This window comes from Saccopteryx leptura, chromosome X, assembly GCF_036850995.1.
Source record: "Saccopteryx leptura isolate mSacLep1 chromosome X, mSacLep1_pri_phased_curated, whole genome shotgun sequence".
NCBI classification, from domain to species: domain Eukaryota; kingdom Metazoa; phylum Chordata; class Mammalia; order Chiroptera; family Emballonuridae; genus Saccopteryx; species Saccopteryx leptura.
In genome coordinates this window covers 109,865,217-109,884,357 of record NC_089516.1, presented here as the reverse complement: position 1 = coordinate 109,884,357, position 19,141 = coordinate 109,865,217, and the positions used below count along the sequence as shown (strand labels likewise).

At 40.6% G+C, this 19,141-nt stretch overlaps 1 protein-coding gene across 2 annotated transcripts in view; it reads right to left on the bottom strand.

The window, feature by feature from the left end:
- The window catches only part of DOCK11 (dedicator of cytokinesis 11), a 235,505-nt gene that overhangs the window by 120,908 nt on the left and 95,456 nt on the right, over positions 1–19,141 (bottom strand). For both annotated transcript variants that reach the window (XM_066357342.1, XM_066357343.1), the window contains exons 13-20: positions 14,538–14,660; positions 12,804–12,886; positions 9,155–9,277; positions 8,141–8,217; positions 4,735–4,919; positions 4,577–4,642; positions 2,825–2,917; positions 983–1,106 (exon numbers count right to left, since the gene is read on the bottom strand). In XM_066357342.1, the coding sequence (XP_066213439.1) occupies positions 983–1,106; positions 2,825–2,917; positions 4,577–4,642; positions 4,735–4,919; positions 8,141–8,217; positions 9,155–9,277; positions 12,804–12,886; positions 14,538–14,660 (874 nt within the window). The remainder of the gene's footprint in view (positions 1–982; positions 1,107–2,824; positions 2,918–4,576; positions 4,643–4,734; positions 4,920–8,140; positions 8,218–9,154; positions 9,278–12,803; positions 12,887–14,537; positions 14,661–19,141) is intronic.

Here is a 19,141-nt window from a genome sequence, read left to right as displayed (position 1 = left end):
GCTCCAGTGGAGCCTCGGCTGCGGGAGGGGAAGAGAGAGACAGAGAGGAAGGAGAGGGGGAGGGGTGGAGAAGCAGATGGGCGCTTCTCCTGTGTGCCCTGGCCAGGAATCGAATCTGGGACTCCTGCATGCCAGGCCGACGCTCTACCACTGAGCCAACCGGCCAGGGCCACAGCACCACTTTCTGATAACTACTACTTTCCATCTTGTATCACAGTTGTCTGCATAGGTCTCATGTCCCCTACTAGATCACATGCTCACTGAAGATGAGGTCTACCTTTGACTCTTGACTGTATTCTCCTTCTTCACAGTACCTACTACAGCATCTTGCACATAATAAATATGCAGACATATTTACTGGATGAATTATTAATCGAATGAGTTTGAACTTGATCCAGGCTAGTTTGGATCTGTATCCTAGGACACGCTGACATTTTATATAGTGGGAGTAACACAGGCCATGTTCACAGGGACTTCTATGTTCTCCCAAGGATGCTTCCCATAGGTTCACCTAAAGCCTTGCTGAATGGGACCGGGACTGGGGCTCCACTACTCAACCTTATTCAAATTCGTTACATCTGTTGTCTTATTAGAACCAGGCAGTCCCCAATGTCCCTCAGGTTCAAAAATGCCCCTTGCTTTACACTTACTTCCCCCTTCCTCAGTGAGCAGAACTGCAGAACTGTGGATCCTGGCCTATTCTACAACAAAGAAATAATACAAACAGTGCATCGCAATATGTGTTTCTCTCCGAGAAGGGCAATGTTATTTATATTGCCTATGGTACTCCAAGCACAGTGGACATCTGGTAGAAATGGTGACAAAGTACACATATTCATCTTTTACCAATTACCTTTTTAACTCAGAAATGGGACATTTTGGTGAGGGAAAGAAGTGGTCTGTAGCTTCATTCAAAGAGGCTGCGGTCTGGACAATTCCACGTCAAACAGCCAAGAGAGAGACATGGATAGCACACACATACCTGGAGTTTCAACGGTGTCCTGCTTTTTGGTTGTTCCCTTTGTGTTGATTTCACAGCTTACGTGATAAAAAGTAAAAAGCAAATGATGTGTTTGACGCAGGTGAATGGGAAGTTCAATTTTAATCTGAAACGACAGAATTACATGCAGAATTTTGTTGTGTGTCACTGTCAAGCTGCACTGTCAGTCCTTTAGTTGTCTCCTCATACTTTTCCAACTGCATACTTCTCTAAATGACAGGCCAAGTGGTCCAAGAGATATCATTTCCAAGTATTCCGAATGATTTTCTGGTCAGTTTCAGTTTAACGACAATATCATCCTGGGTTGAGAGGGCTGATCTATCACTTCTGAGGGAAAAGTCCAGTGGATTCTCCTGGATTCAACTTAACAGCTGTATTTATAAAATACTGGCTCATAACCACATTCTCATAGCCCAGTGGTGCTATGCCACTCGATCTGAGTCAGTGAACCAATCCGTCTAAAATAGGCAACGAATTTGAAAGCGTACTTTTTTTTTTAAGTTGTCACCCTCCTTTGCATGAAAAAGAGATTGCAAATAAATGTGCAAAAAGTCAACACAAATTTCATTGGAAGAAAAATACAACTTCACTCATGAATGAAGAAATAAAAATTGTCACAGCTAACCCATGAATTTAACCTTAAAAATTAATAATAATTTAACAAAAGCATCTCAAATAATTTTCCAATCAGAACTCAACTGACTGTAATGCCTCTTGGAAGCATGTGGGACAAATGACAAATTTATTTAATTCACATGCACATACATACACAAAAATGCATGCAAACACTTCCCTCTTTCTTTTTCTCCTTGTGTCTCTCTGTCCCTCCCCCCCAATCCTGGTCCGTATATAGTGAATGTTGTAAAGCCTGTTTATTTCTATCATCCTAAAGATAATATGGATTACTTACTACATCATTAAGTTTTCTGTAGTGACTGGTGTTGGCTACAGAGGTGGACATGTTGAATAGCTTGATGAGGGACATCTAGCCTAACTTTCATTCGCACAAAGCACGGTTCTGGTGTTGGAAGTCATTTCTGTGGTAGGTATATTTCACCACAGAATGTGCCTATTTGCAGCACCCAGAAACAGCAGAGCTTCTGGCCTAGGATCTGTACCCAGGTGCTGTGGGTACATGTGGCAGTAAAGCAGTCTGCAGGTTTGGATAAACCAGATACATACGAAAAGAGGCTGTGACAGGGACACTAAAAGGGCCACTGAAAAGTACACAGAGACATAGAGACATGGGAAGAAGGAAAGAGAGGCAGAGACAGGTCAGCGGAAGGGAGCACAGTGACATGGTGACCATGCTTCCCCACACTGCAGAGGTGGTTAGCACACCCAGTTGGATTCTGGTGTTCTGGTGGCCCAGCCATACTGCTGTCTGTCAAAGCACTTCACCTGAGAGGCTGCACCCTCACCCTCCCATGCACAACTACAGGAGGAAAGAGCTAGAAAGGGCCTTCAGAAAACCTCTTCTTGATTTCTTATTTTAATGCTGAGGATATGGAGACTCACAAAACGGAAGTGCTCCAAGTAACAGAGCCCGTTGTTGTCAAAGTCAAGGCTAGAATCCTAGTCCCGGTTTGGGATTTGTTTCCTACATGGTTAAGTCACGCCAGAGCCCTTCAATTTGTAGCTGACCTTCTGCTGTCATCAAAGGACACAGGACACCAAAGCCCTTTGTTTTGGTGTGACATTTTCTATTTTCAAGGGACAAAACATTCAAGGATTAAAAGTGCAGATAAAATCATGAAAACAACTCAACGAGAAAAAGAAGAAGAACCACTGTGCTTCAGAAACGCCAGAATGATGTATTTTTACCTCATCATAGAACTCTGGATTCTGGTTGTGATGAGAAACAACAGCGTAGGCATCTGTGGTAAAAACAGACCCTGCCGGTTTTCCATAAATACACTGCAAAAGAAGAAACAGAGGCACCACTCTCAATGCAGGGCTCCGAATGTGATGCTGCGGAACCACATACAGTTAGAAGCATCTGTGAGCACAAGGCCACGGCCAAGCCCACCAGGCTCTCACCATGAGCTTATAAATTCCGAATCATTTCCAGTCACCCGAGACATCACCAAACTCGGTTGCGAGAATGCTTCTGAATTTCCGGCCATCAAAGAAACGAAATTCCAAACTAGCTGACAGTAAGAAGTCAAACACAGCTAATCATTCGGAAGGGAAACACTCTCAAACCTGGCTCGGAACGTTTATTTCTCTCATGCTACTCACAATTTAATACGGAAGGTTCCCATTCAGCCAGTTGGCAACATGGTTGAATGCTTGTTGTGCAGTGGGCAAGGTGAGGAGTTTAAAATTAAAAAAAACATAAAACACAAAAAATACTCAGCAGGCACATTTTTAGCATAAAAGAATTAAAAATTACACTACAGACAACTTCCTGTTCTCTCACTTTATGAGCCACATTTCAAAAATCACTGGCTCTCTGTTATGCCAATAAAATAAACCTAAGGCCTTCTATGGTTCCACAGAAAGATCCCATTTCATTTCAAGTGTGAGTTTTTCATTCTCCAGGCCTAATAAGCTCAAGGATGAATATGGAGTCAGCATGCCAGGGTATTAATTGCCTCTCACTCTGTTACTTCAGAACCAGCCTCTTGGCCAGCTAAGAAATGAAACGGAGACTCTGCATTGAGTACAGAGCCAGCTCTCCTTAAAGATGGTTATGAAGGCAATTTGCAGGAACTGCAGAGAGTTAACCTAAGAGTCCTGAAGTACTTTACAAAAGGCTACGGCATGGCGTAAAAGGAACAGTTAGCCTCATCTTCACTGAAGGGAGAATCAGAGAATACAGGCTTAATTGAAGTCAGCCTTAATTTCATTTAGGTTTATGAAAAAAAGTCTTTTCAAAGGTGGGGGCTATTAAACACTCAGCAACATAGTTGGGGGGCATTCCAGCCTCTTCCCCTAGGTGGTTCGGGTGGAAGACTAGCCATCCATCTGTCTTATTTAGGCTCAATCTAGAGAAATGGACAGCTAGATAAACACTTTGTGATGAGTAAATATTCCAGCTTCTCTTTCGGACCTCTGATTGATGGGCTAAAGAGCAAAAATGTCAAAAGCAGCCATAAAGAGTGAAAATGTCAGGGCACTGTGGAGTCACGGGTATGTAAGGATTGCTGTATCAGATAATACTGAGATGCTGCTTTTCATAGATCACTAATCCAAGTTTGGAGGCACCATTTGGCCAGTCACACAGTAGATGCCTATCTCAGATCAAAGCAGTCATGCTGTGCTCTGTCAGCTCAAAGGCCGGTCAGGTTTCAAAAACAAAGGAGTTTAAACTCCCCTGATGGTACCATTATAAACTGTCAGGTCAAAGAAGAAAATGACCTTGTGCTTGGACATCGGAGAATGCAAAAATCATTTTGTTATTCCTTTAATACTTAACTAATCCTTGTGCTTCATGTGTAAGAGTAGAAATACAGTATTATATTTGTCACTTTAGTACATTTTCTTTTTGACATTTAAACAAATTAAACTTAGTGTATGAAACTATCAGAAATCTCTCTCTACCAAAAATGCTTATCAGTTTCATAAACAGACCTTCAGAGCTCTGGCATCGCTTTCATCTGAATCCCGGAATTCAACGCAGACCGCGATGTTCCTCGCCTAAAACAATTAATCATGCAAAATGAGGCACAGAATGAGAGAATTAGAAATAACACTTCACGCCCCCAAAACATATAGTTTTCACGGTTTACCTTGGCAAATGTTTTCTGGCTATCGTATTTTAATTGCAAGGGATATACATACAGATGGTTTTTGTAAATGGTAAAAGGATAACAATATTTTGTCATTTCTGGAACAAACTCTTCAACCTCCACAGTAATATTTTGACAATTCTTTTCGAAAGGCTTCAAGGGCACGTATGAAGAAGTAATACAATCTATAGCGGAAAAATAATCAGGCAAAGACAATACAATTGAAAAATCATTCACATATTCCTACTTTAATAAAAATATACATTGATCGTGTTCTCAAAGAGTGATTTAAAAAACAAAATGTCACATGACCAATTTAAGAACCCAAAAGGACAAGATGGAGTAGCCTGATGCTGGTTTCAGCAGAACCCTTTAAACCAGGCATGGATTCCTATTTCATTCTCCATGTAGAGTAGTGTGATTTGCCAAATATAACACATCATAATTTTGACAAATTTAAACTCTGCAAAGAAATCCATTACACTTTTCCTCCTGTGGCTGCAATTTTGCTTTCACTGCAAATTTTTATTGGTATCAGGGAAATAACAGTAAATTTATGCCTCCAATTAGCTCATGGCTAAGTCACTTTTTAAAAGTTAACTTGGTGCAGGTGCAAATTTTCACCTAAGAAATAATGGGAGCCTTTTGAAAACACAGATCTTATGATGTGTTACCAATAATAAATTCAATACTCCTCAGTGTGAAAAACACAAAGCCTTTGAGCAGTGTAGCAGTGTATTTTATTGAAGTAGCCACTGTAGTAAAGCTTATTCATACACTTAAGGGGCTCTATGCAGACCATTGTGATGGAGAAGGACAATCCAGTGAGAGTCAGACCCAAGGACACGTTATCTGAGGAGGGGGTTGGTTTTCTCTGATTATTATAGCAATACTTATAATAAAATATGTGGGATAAAGGCACACAGACAAGTGATCATTCCACTACCCAGGTATAACTACTGTTAATATTTTGGCATATTTTTCCAGTCTTCTCTCTATGCATGTTTTATACGATAATAATAATAATAATAAATCCCACTGTATATACAGAACGTTATCCTCCTTTTTGGGACACTTTATCTGATGTCTTATTCCATGAACTCTTTTTTTCTTAACAGAGACAGAGAGAGTCAGAGAGAGGGATAGACAGAGAGGAATGGAGAGAGATGAGAAGCATCATACATGAGTTTTTCATTGCAACACCTTAGTTGTTCATTGATTGCTTTCTCATATGTGCCTTGACTGTGGGCCTTCAGCAGACCGAGTAACCCCTTGCTTGAGCCAGCGACCTTGGGTCCAAGCTGGTGAGCTTTACTCAAACCAGATGAGCCCGCGCTCAAGCTGGCGACCTCGGGGTCTCGAACCTGGGTCCTCCGCATCACAGTCTGACACTATCCACTCCACCACCTCCTGGTCAGGCTCCATGAATTCTTTATGAACATAATTTCTCATGGCTGCATAAAGTTTCATGGCATCATTATAATACCATAATTGCCTTAACCTATCTGACAGTGTTGGACTCTCTGGTTGTTTCCAATTTTTTCCCAATATAAACAATGCTGCAAAGGACATTTTTACGTATAAACTGTCTACGTCTCATATTTCTTTTGGAAAAACAATCCATTGTACTCTTAGATGTTTTAAAAAATAAACCGCTACCCCTCTACTTACAATCCTTTAGTGACTTTTCATTACACTTGGAATAAAATCCAATACTTTCAGGACTTACCATGGTCTATACCAGGGGTTGAGAACCTTTTTGGCTGAGAGAGCCATGAATGCCACATATTTTAAAATGTATTGTAATTCCATGAGAGCCATACAACGACCCGTGTACGTTAAGCATTTATCCAATAAAAATTTGGTGTTGTCCTGGAGGACAGCTGTGATTGGCTTCAGTCACCCGCAACCATGAACATGAGTGGTAGGAAATGAATGGATTGTAATACATGAAAATGTTTTATATTTTTAACGTAATTATTTTTTTTATTAAAGATTTGTCTGCGAGCCAGATGCAGCCATCAAAAGAGCCACATCTGCCTCTTAAGCCACAGGTTCCCGACCCCTGGTCTATACAATTCCTGCATGACTTCCCTTATTTCACCTTCTGTCTCACTTGTTCCCATCACACACCACAGTGGAGCCACACTAGCTTCCTTTCTGTTCACAAAAACCAAGCTTTCTCTGGCCCTGGCTGGGTAGCTCAGTTGGTTAGAGCATCATCCTGATACATCAAGACTGCAGGTTCGATCCCCGGTCAGGGAACATACAAGAATCAACTGATGAGACATTGATAAGAGTGTGGTGGTTACGGGGGGAGGGGGGAGAGGGAAAGGGGGAGGGGGAGGGGGAGGGGCACAAAGAAAACTAGATAGAAGGTGACGGAGGACAATCTGACTTTGGGTGATGGGTATGCAGCATAATTGAACAACAAGATAACCTGGACGTGTTATCTTTGAATATATGTATCCTGATTTATTGATGTCACCCCATTAAAAAAATAAAATTATAATAAAAAAAAAGAATCAACCGATGAATGCATAAATAAGTGGAACAGCAAATTGTCGTTTCTCTTTCTCTCAAATTAATAAAAAAAAAATTTTAAAAATAAGTTCTCTCCCACCTCAAAGACATTTTAAAGCACCTACTAGGTATTTAATAAATGTTTATATGATAAATCCTTATTCAGTGAATAAATGTATAGCATCTTAGACTTAGAATGCCTTAGTTATAAACTTCTATAGTACTGTACTCCTATTCATGATAGGTGATGGTGTGTAGCCAAAACCTAGCCAGCATTAGACAGCTTCACTTTAAACATTTTTATAAATTTTATAGATGAGGAAAAGCTGTTTTAATTTGCACTAATGGCATTATTATGAAGACTGACCGTTTTTCAAATATTTACTAGCCACTTCATTTTATTTCTTGCAATGTGTCTTTTGTCTTCTGTTCATTTTCTCCTGGGATTTTAGATTCCTGTCTGTAGACAGGAAAAGAACTATTCCTTTTTGATCCCTTAGTTGATGAAACTTATCCAAGGCAAAAGGCAACAGAAAGTGACTGAAGTACACTCACAACTCATATAGTATAAATGAAACAGCATTTAATAAAATCAACTTTCTATAACTACTCACCATGTGTACTGGGTTAAATTAGCATCTTCCTCCAAATTCATTCAGTGGGGACATAGCCCCGCTGACACCTTGATTTTGACTTCTAACCTCCAGAACCATGAGAGAATAAATTACTGTCATCTTAAGCCACCCAGCTTGCAATACTTTCTTACAGCAGCCCCAGAAAACTAATACACCATGCAAACCACAAAAAAAAAATTATTGAGCCGATAAAAACCTGAGATGCAAACATCGTCATTGAGGTTAATTTGCAATACATGAGTTCTTACTTGGTAAATCCATAGGAACACATTCTACTGTGATGTGTAGCTGCCCAGGGATAATCTGCAATTTGGTCTTCTCAGGCCTAGGTGTAAAATAAGAATATTTTATAGTTAAAAGTCATTATTACTAGGCCCTGGCCAGTTTGCTCAGTGGTAGAGTGTCGGCCTGGCATGCAGGAATCCTGGGTTCGATTCCCGGCCAGGGCACAAAGGAGAAGCGCCCATCTGCTTCTCCACCCCTCCCCCTCTCCTTCCTCTCTGTCTCTCTCTTCCCCTCCCACAGCCGAGGCTCCATTGGAGCACAGTTGGCCCGGGCGCTGAGGATGGCTCTGTGGCCTCTGCCTCAGGCACTAGAATGGCTCTGGTTGCAACAGAGCAATGCCCCAGCTGGGCAGAGCATCGCCCCCTGGTGGGCATGCTGGTTGGATCCCGGTCGGGCGCATGTGGGAGTCTGTCTGACTGCCTCCTCGTTTCCAACTTTAGAAAGATACAAAAAAAAAAGTCATTATTACTAAATGCATTAGTTATCCTGTATCCAAACTTAACATTTTAACCTTTCAGTTTTTCTGATACAAGGTGGGGCAAAAGAAGATGTACAGTTGAGGCTTTGTAAAACATAGCTTATTGCTGTACAGTGGTACCTTGATATTCAAACAGACCAACATACGAATTTTTAAGATATGAGCTGCTACTTGGTCCGTACTTTTGTTCGAGATCTGAGTGAAATTCCGAGATACGAATCGTGATTCAGAAAGCTGCCGCTAGATGGCGCGTTGGCGCACAGGTCCAGTATCTGCAGTTTGATATACAAGTTGACTGACTTACGAGCTCGGTTACAGAACGAATTAAATTCGTATCTCAAGGTACCACTGTATTATTATTTATTGATTATTGTATTATTTTCCATACAAACAACTGTAAACTTACTTTGGCCCCACGTGGTATATGACTCACATTCATTATTTTAAAAAATTCTAGTCCATCAATTATATTGGTTTACTGCAGTAACTGCACACTTACTTCTTATACTCTGAGAGCAACTTGAGAATGTCTTCATTCGAAAGTTTGCTACTGTCTTGTTTATACAATGGAGAAAATCTCCCATCCAGATCAAGAGAGCCTTGAAAGTCCTTGAAAATTGGTCTAAAATAGCAACAGAAAGGGTTTTATAAATTTTTTGCAGGCTTAATAAGTAACAATAAAACTAGTGCTGGTAGGAGTATAAAATGATGGAACCACACTGCTCACAAAAATTAGGGGATCAGGGAGCGTGTAGATGCTCCAGGACTTTCAGCCTTTTGTATAGTGCATTTTCACCAATGAAATAAAAGTTCGTTTTGCTTCTCATTTGCATAATCGAACAACTTTCTTTGACTTGTTGTTTGCTTTTCTGATGTTCTTTAATAAAAAAAATTCAAATGCTTCCTTATTTTTATCACTTCATAGTCATTCTGAAACATCCCCTAATTTTTGTGAGCAGTATACTTTAGAAAATAGTTCAGTAGCTTCTCAGGAAATTAAGCATGCACCTACCCTATGATTCTACAATCCCATCCCTAAGCATATTTCCACATGGTACATGAATGTTCACAGCAGATTTGTTATAGCGCCAAACTGGGAACAATGCAGATATCCATCAACGAGCGAAGGGATAAACGAACTGTGGTATAATCATACAGTGGACTACTACTCAAAATGAACAACTGATATATATATATATAATAATATGAATGACTCTCAGACACAGACTGAACAGATGCAACCAAATACAAGTCTACATACTTCATACTCATAGGTCTACAATAGATCAAGGTCATCTATAGTGATAACAATCAGGTTGGTGGCTGCCTGTGCTGGGGTGGGGCGGCTGGCTGGACAGAAACATGTGGAAACTTTCTGGAGTGACTGACATGTTCTCTGTGTTGATTAGGGTGGTGATTGCATGACATTTGTGAAACTTTGTCAAGGTAGACATACAAAATGTGTACATTTTCAAAGGGAAAGTATATCTCCAAGTTGACAAAACATAGATTAGATTTTTAAGATCAATTTATATAGAGTTTAGAATATACATGTAGCGTTTCCAATATGAATTCGAATCATTCCCTCCCTCTCCCCTTCTCCCATTTTTAAACAGCTACTTTACTGCCAAAAAAAAAAAAAAAAGAAAAAAAAGAAAAAAGAAAAAGAAGAAATGCACAAGCATCCAACACACTGGAAGAGCTATAGCCAGAACCATAATTACCCTGGCAGAGCCTCTGAACACACAGTTATAGGCATTAATCACTGTTCCTACTTTTAAGTAATACATCCTTTATTTTCAGCAAACAGAGGTTTATCACATATCTTTTAAATGCCTCAGCCAAGCCTCTGGAGTGAGTTCCTGCGACTGCTCATAACCAAAATAACCCAGGAAGGAAAAATAACATAATTCCTTATCAGAACTAGGGATCAAAGCTTTTAACTTTGAAGATTTTAAAATTAATTTTTCTACTGGAAAACAGCATCAAGCAGGTACTGCCACGGCCTGCAGGAGGCGGAGCATGTCACAGTGGTCTAGAGTAGCTTTGAAGTCAGGAGCCTGGGTTCCCATTCCTACTCACACACATCTGTGTAAACTTGGGCAGAAACTTTTTCTTTTTACTTCTGTGCCTCAATTACCTTGCCTCCAAGATGGGGATAATAGTACCTACGTCTTAAGAAAATGTACATTAATCACATAGACCACTGACTTGTACAGAGTTAGCACTAAATAGCTATAAATAATAATAGCAGCAGCAGCAAGTGACTTTTCAGGCTGAGGCATCACGATGTTCATATTTACAAGCATATTTCACCATATACAATGTGTAACTATACCACCCTCCCCTACATTTTGCCATTCACCTATCCTTGGCTATCATCTTTTACCATTAGGTTAAACAAGTACAGTGTGCCTTTTTTTTTTTTTTTTTTTTTTTTTTTTTTTTTTTACCAAGAGCCACTTTTTATTAACATCCCCATAAATATTTTTTTATTAATTTTAATGGGGTGACATTAATCAGTCAGGGTACATAGGTTCAGAGAAAACATCTCCAGGTTATTTTGACATTTGATTATGTTGCATACTCAACACCCAAAGTCAAATTGTGCCTTTTTATCTACCAACATACATTTGAGACCTTCCCGAAAATGAAATGATTATCGATAGTAACAGAAAAGTTAATTAACTTAAGAGTCTCTCTACCCTTATGCAACTCCCCAGCACCCACTAAACGTAATTGATTGAATTATTAAGAACATGGTGCCCTTTCCCCAGAAGTTCTAGTGAGCTGTGTACAGGCTGTACCACAAACAAGCCAATGAACTTGTACTTCAAAGGTGGGATAAGCAAGAAACACACTTTAAGTAATAATTGCATGTTGACTTACAATATTTGGGGAGATCACATAATCTACCATAAGATATGTGGTGTAGATAACACGTTTCCAAATGAATGCACTATATCTCTGGAGAGTTCTCCAAAGTTGTCACCAGAAAGCAAAACAAATCCATTAATTACACACTTAACAACAGCATTTTTGCCTTCTAATTTTTTTGTATGTTTTCCATAATTATTTTATGCTAGCTTTTCAAAGCATAAACCCAGCCAACTCTGAAATAGTAGGCATATACTATCATTTCTGGTATTCTGAAAAAAATTCCCATCACGTTAGCAAATAAGCTCTACTTTAAAATGCAATAAAGTTAAGTGGTGTTAGATCAGTCTCCCAAGTCAAAGAAAGGGTCTTTGATGCACAGCAAATTCTAAGAGGAAGAATTCTTACATCCTGTTATGGACTGAATGTTTGTATCCCCCACCCAACCCCCCCACACACAAAGTTTATATGTTAAAATCTAATCCCATCATGGCCTGACTGGGCGGTGGTGCAATGGATAGAGAGCATTGGACTGGGATGCGGAGGACCCAGGTTCAAGACCCGGAGGTTGCCAGCTTGAGCGCGGGCTCATCTGGTTTGAGCAAAGCTCACCAGCTTGGATCCAAGGTCTGCTTTAGCCCCAGGGTCAAGGCACATATGAGAAAGCAATCAATGAACAACTAAAATGCCACAGTGAAAAACTGATGATTCATTCTTCTCATCTCTCTGCGTTCCTGGCTGTCTGTCCCTATCTATCCCTCTCTGACTCTAGCTCTGTCTCTGTAAAAAAAATAATAAATAAATAAATAAATAATCCCATGATGATTATATTAGGTGATACCTTTGGGGTGATTAGGTCATGTGGGTGGAGCCCTCATGAACAGAATTAGCACCCTCATAAGAAGAGGCCAGAGAGCTTGCCCACCCTCGTTCCACAGTGTGAGGACAGAAAAATCAGCAGTCTCCAACCTGGAAAAGAGGCCTCCACAACCATGCTGGCATCCTGATCTTGGGGCTTCCAGATTCCCGAATCGTGAGAAATAAATGTTTGTTGTTTAAGCCACAAACATTTGGCTTAAATATTTGTTGTTTAAGACAGTAATTTATTATAGAAGCCTGAGGGAGTAGAGCACATCCCAGGTGCCCCAAAACATAACTGGCAGAATATAACTGGCTTGTCAGAAACCAACTGCTGACTGCTGCTGGCAAAGACTACATCTCTCAGCTTCACATACGAGTGTGAGTAGGGTCAGGATGACATATGTACAAACCTGGCAGCCCAGGCAAAAGGCATTCTGTACTGTCCAAGGCGGCTGCACACTTGCTTGGCTGTCCTGTGTACCTTCTGGGCTGTCTAAGGTCAGAAATAAGAAGAGAGGTTCATATTTGTTCAAACTACCAGGGATTTCCCCCCTAAAAATAATCCCCTCAACTTAACTAATACAAAACACTAAAATCTAGGAAAATATATAGACAAATTGCTACAACTAAGACACAATAGACATCGGATACCCACTTTCCAAGACCAAAGCAGTATTTCTTAAAGGTTTTGTGCATTTTCATTAACAGAGACTTCATCAAGATATCTAAAGACAGACAAAAGAGATGGAGCAGGCATCCCCAAACTACGGCCCGTGGGCTGCATGCGGCCCCCTAAGGCCATTTATCCAGCCCCCCGCCGCACTTCCAGAAGGGGCACCTCTTTCACTGGTGGTCAGTGAGAGGAGCACTGTATATGGCGGCCCTCCAACGGTCAGAGGGACAGTGAACTGGCCCCCTGTGTAAAAAGTTTGGGGACCCCTGAGAGGGTACGTTTTGGACCAAAGACTCCTACTGAGAAAATTTTAAGGGTTTTAAATGTGTATTTCCTTTCACATATGAACAGACACTCATCATTCTAGAGGAAAGTTTATTCTGGATGTAGTTGACCTTTTCACTCCCAAGTTAAAATCAAAGTGACCAAGATTCAATATAATTTCTATAGTGCGGGCAGGAGCCACTGTTTTCATGGGCACTGGTAGATGACAAAGGACATCAACCGGCAATAGATTCTCAATGGGTTTATCCCTAGGGATACAAATGCTAGGAGCTTTTATCTATATCAAGACCTTTTTTTTCCCCCACAAATTAATCACATATCTCCTCAGCATGTTCCACTTCATAAACACTACTCGGAAACACAACTAAACGCCACGTAGAGCAGATGGGACTCTTCATAAATACTCAGTAGCTGGACAGCTGCTAATGAACTATGCTGTGAACACATTCCCGCTCTGGGCCTCAAGTTTTCTCATTTACAAAATGAGAGGTGAGAATTCGATCAATAATCTCCCTAAGTTTAGATTTCAGGGTCCGGAAATTTGGATGATTATATGGCTTGCCGACTTTCAATGTTGTCATTTAAATGTAAGAAGCAGTAAAAATCTCTACCATTTCACATACCAACATTTTATGAAGGACAGACAGGTGTAACATTTATAAAACAGCAAGGGCAAGATCTCAGACTTAAAAACAGCCCTTTGAACCGAATACATTTAGCTTCATGCATCACTCACTATCTTGTCTTTCTTTTCTCACTTCATCTTTGAACAGGAGTAAATATAAGTACGGACTGGCATTTGGGAACTACAAAACTGAATCATCACTTCCCTCCCCAGCTCTAACAATTCTAGGGCTGTCTATAGAACTGGGGGTTAAAAAAAAAAAAAGGTGGCTATCACCAAGGATACAGTGTCAGTGAACAGATGTTGCTGAAAAACCTTTAGCTCTTATTTTGATAAGCCAGCAGAAATCAGACTGTCATGTAAACAGAACACAAATGAAAAGGGGAAAAAAGTCACATTCAAGCTTTAGCATGCCTAGTCACCTAGCAGATAACATTTTCAGAATATACTGCAGGCTGAGAGAGTACGTTTTGAGGGGTCATTGGCAATCCCATTTAGAATATAAGTAAAAGGCAAGTTTGACATTAAGCTGAAATGTTCGCAGACAATCTCTACCAATACCTTTGCTGGGTCTGAATTTTTGATGTAGGGTTCTGCACAGTGCGTAATGTTGCCCTGAAGCACCTTTTCAATTCGTGCAACTAGAAAAATTTCAGGATGTGGATTTGTCACTGAGAAAATTCCCTGGGGAATAAAAAAATAACTTCCATTAGGCTTTTTGATGTTACCTCATACATACAGTTGTAGATTAATGATTCCTAGTACTGTGTTCAGCATAGAAAGTTAGTAGTCAACATAGACCCATATCCAGGACCCTAAAAGAGATAGTATTTCATTTCAGTTTTCCAAGCTCTCGATGTTCCTTCCAAAATGGATGTTCTATTTTGTCATCAACTTCACATCTATTACTCTCCAAAGGGCAGGTGGTCATTCTTGCTGCTAAGCTTCCCATGTTTACCTGCATCTGCAAGGTGCATTGTTGGACCTAATTAATACATTGTGTATTGTTTGGCTTACTTGGCATGTGCGAAAACACTGTGCAATTCTCAAATGGAACTGGATAAGCATTTTTATTTATTTACTTTTATTTATTTATTTTTGAATTTTTTTGAAGTGAGAAGCAGGGAGGCAGAGAGACAGACTCCCACATGTGCCCGACAGGGATCCATCCAGCATGCCCACTAGGGGGAGATGCTCTATCTGGGATGTTGCTCTGTTGCAACTGGAGCCATTCTAGCACCTGGGGCAACTTTGCTCCAATGGAGCCTTGGCTGCGGGAGAAGAGAGAGACAAAGAGAAAGGAGAGGGGGAAGGGTGGAGAGAAGCAGATGTATGCTTCTCCTGTGTGCCCTGACTGGGAATTGAACCTGGGACTTCCACATGCTGGGCCGACGCTCTACCGCTGAGCCAATTGGCCAGGGCTCGATAAGCATTTTTAAATATACCTGCATGTAGCTCCAGAGCAATTCATGCATAGTTAATACTGATTGCAGTTAAGAGGAAGAAAATACAGTATTGGTCTGCATAACAATTTTCAGAGTGTATAACATAAAACTAAATCATCCTATAGAAAGCATTCTTTTGTGACAAAGAGCTCTGAAATTTTCAATGTCAAGGTAGGGGACAGAGGACCCAAACCTTGTTTGGTTCCTGTGCACTTTATTTATAAATACTAATGTTGATGCAGAAGTTTTCTCTGAATACATATGGAACAACTATGTCTGTCATTCCCTGTCCAACTCAGCTCTTTCCAAATAGACTATCTCCCACATAACCTGTTAATTTATTATGTCTATTGGATAAAGGACCACCACACAAAGGAATGCAACAGAGGCAGGATCACAGGGAGAAGATGGACAGCTGTCAGAGGGAAGGGGCAAGAGGGGACAGGATCAGGGAAGGTGAAGGAATTAGCCAAAATCATATATACATAACACATAGACATAGATGATAGGGTAGCAATAGCCAGGGGGAAAGGGGATGGAGGTAGGATAGGGGGACAAAAGGGGTATGGGGATAGAAAGAGACTTTGCATGGGACTTGGAGGCACAATGTAGTGTTTAGAGGGTGTTATATTGATTAGGATACTTGAAACCATGTCAACACAATAAATTAAAAATTAAAATTAGAAAAAGGGAATTCAAGTGGGAAATATCCATCATTGGGATTCTACTAAGTTTTGTTTTTGTACTTGGTATATTACCAACTGTGTTTAAGATAGTGCTTTCCAGTTTTCAAAACATTTCAGACATATTATCTCATTTGTTCCAGATAGAACCCTCTGAGGTAAGACAAGGCAGAAGAGAAAAGTAAGTGCAAATCACTAAGTAACTCCCTCCAAAGTCCAAGAGTTTGGAAGGATCCCAAGTTACTGGTTGATCTGGGTTTGAACTCCCAAGCAGCAAGTATGGAAAAAAGCAGTTAAAAACTACTTGGGCCTGACCGGGCGGTGGTGCAGGGGATAGAGCGTCTGACTGGAATGCAGAGAACCCAGGTTCAAAACCCCTAAGTCGTCAGCTTGAGCACATGCTCTCCAGCTTGAGTACAGGGTTGCTGGCTTGAGTGTGTGACCACAGACATGACCCCGTTGTCTCTGGCTTGAGCCCAAGGGGTCACCTGCTCTTGGAGATTCCCTCCACCCCCTAGTCAAGGCGCAAGAGAAAGCAATCAATGAACAACTGAGGAGACTAAGGAGCCACAACAAAGAAGTGATGTTTCTCATCTCTCCCTTCCTGTCTATCTGTCCAAAAAGAAAGGAGAGAGTGAGAGATGGATGGTGAGGGGGAGAGGAATGCAGGTAATGACCTGAAAAACTGACTCATTCAGTGCTGGAGGCAGCCATAATTGGGGGAGGGGCTGACCCTTCCACAAAGCAAAATACAAAAGCAATTACAGGTCACAGAGATACAGACATCTCTCCAGCTCCAATCAGCCCAACAAGACACAGCTGAAAACAAGAAGTGGGGAGGAGGGGCAGTAACTCAGGTCTCCATGGAGATCTGAGATACACTTCCCCCTACTGAAGCTGAGAAACCAACCCACACCCAGAAAGATTAACTGGCAGAAGAGGACTTCAGAGCCTCAGGTCACACCCACTGCATTCCTGGATACAGTTTCAAATAAGACCCCTGCTGAGATCAGCAAACAAGCCAACCACCTGTTAAGAAAACAAACTAGCCAAGACTTCAAAGCTGCCCAAATCCAAAAGTGTATTACAAATAATAGCTGATGCCAACCCAAGAAGACCTAGAAACAACACAATTGAAAACTGGAGGCAGTCAGTGGTAGAGCGTTGGCCTACCGTGCGGAAGTCCCGGATTGATTCCCGGCCAGGGCACACAGGAGAAGCGCCCATCTGCTTCTCCACCCCTCCCCCTCTCCTTCCTCTCTGTCTGTCTCTTCCCTTCCCACAGCCGAGGCTCCATTGGAGCAAAGATGGCCCGGGTGCTGAGGATAGCTCCATGACCTCTGCCTCAGGCGCTAGAGTGGCTCTGGTCACAACAGAGCGATGCCCCAGATGAACAGAGCATTGCCCCCTGGTGGGCATGCCGGGTGGATCCCAGTCGGGCGCATGCAGGAGTATGTCTGACTGCTTCCCCGTAACCAGCTTCAGAAAAATACAAAAAAAAAAAAGAAAGAAAAGTGGAGGCAGACAACACCAAGCCTAGACTCAACCAGCTCTACAAACAAAACACCAAATAGATACAATGAGAAGACAGAGAAGTGCAATCCAAATGAAACCACAAGAGAAACATTCAGGAAATAAACTGAGTGATATGGAAATAACCAAACTTCCAGATGCGGAGTTCAAAATAATGATTGTAAGGATGCTTAGGGATCTTAGAACAACAATGGATGGTCATTACGAACGCCTAAATAAAGAAATAGCAAGTATAAAAAAGGATATTGAAATATTAAAAAAGAATCAGTCAGAGATGACAAATACAATATCAGAAATAAAGATCACAATGAAAAGAATTAAAAACAGGATGGATAGAGCTGAGGACCAAATCAGCGAGTTGGAGGACAACTGGAATGAAGGCATGAAAGCAGAGAAGAAAAAAGAAAGGAGACTCAAAAAATCTGAGGAAACTCTTAAGAGAGCTCTGTGACAACATAAGGAGAAATAACATCCGCATTATAGGGGTTCCTGAAGAAGAAGAGAAAGAACAAGGGATAGAGACTTTGCTCAATCATATCATAGCTGAAAACTCCCCTAAATTAATGAAAGAGAAACTCTCACAAGGTCAAGAAGCACAGAGAACTCCATTAAAGAGAAACCCAAAGAAACTTACACCAAGACACATCATATTTATAATTAAAATACCAAAGCTAAGTGATAAAGAGAAAATATTAAAAGCTGTGAGAGAAAAAAAGGCTATCACCTACAAAGGAGCCCCCATAAGGATGACATCAGACTTCTCAACAGAAACACTTGAGGCCAGAAGGGAATGGCAAGAAACATTCAAAGTAATGCAGAACAAGAAACTACAACCAAGACTACTTTATCCAGCAAGGCTATCATTTAAAATTGAAGGAGAAATAAAAAGTTTCCCAGACAAAAAAAAAAATTCAAGGAATTCATTACAACCAAACCAATGCTGCAGGAAATATTAAGGGGCATGGTATAAACAGATCAAAGTAGGAAAAGAATATAGCAAAAGAGAAATACAACTTTAAAGAATAAAATGGCAATAAACAACTACATATCAATAATAACCTTAAATGTAGATGGATTAAATGATCCAATCAAAAGACATAGGGTAGCTGCATGGATAAGAAAACAGGACCCATACATATGCTGTCTATAAGAGACACACCTTAAAACAAAAGACACACATAGATTGAAGGTAAAAAGATGGAAAAAAACATTTCATGCAAATGGAAATGAAAAAAAAGCTGGGGTAGCAATACTTATATCAGACAAAATGGACTTTAAAACAAAGAATGTAGTAAGAGATAAAGAAGGCCACTACATAATGATAAAGGGAGTAATCCAACAGGAAGATATAACTATTATAAATATCTACACACCTAATATAGGAGCACCTAAATATATAAAGCAGACTTTGGTGGATATAAAGAGTAAGATCAACAGCAATACTATAATAGTAGGGGATTTTCATACCCCACTAACATCACTAGACAGATCCTAAAGAAAAAAA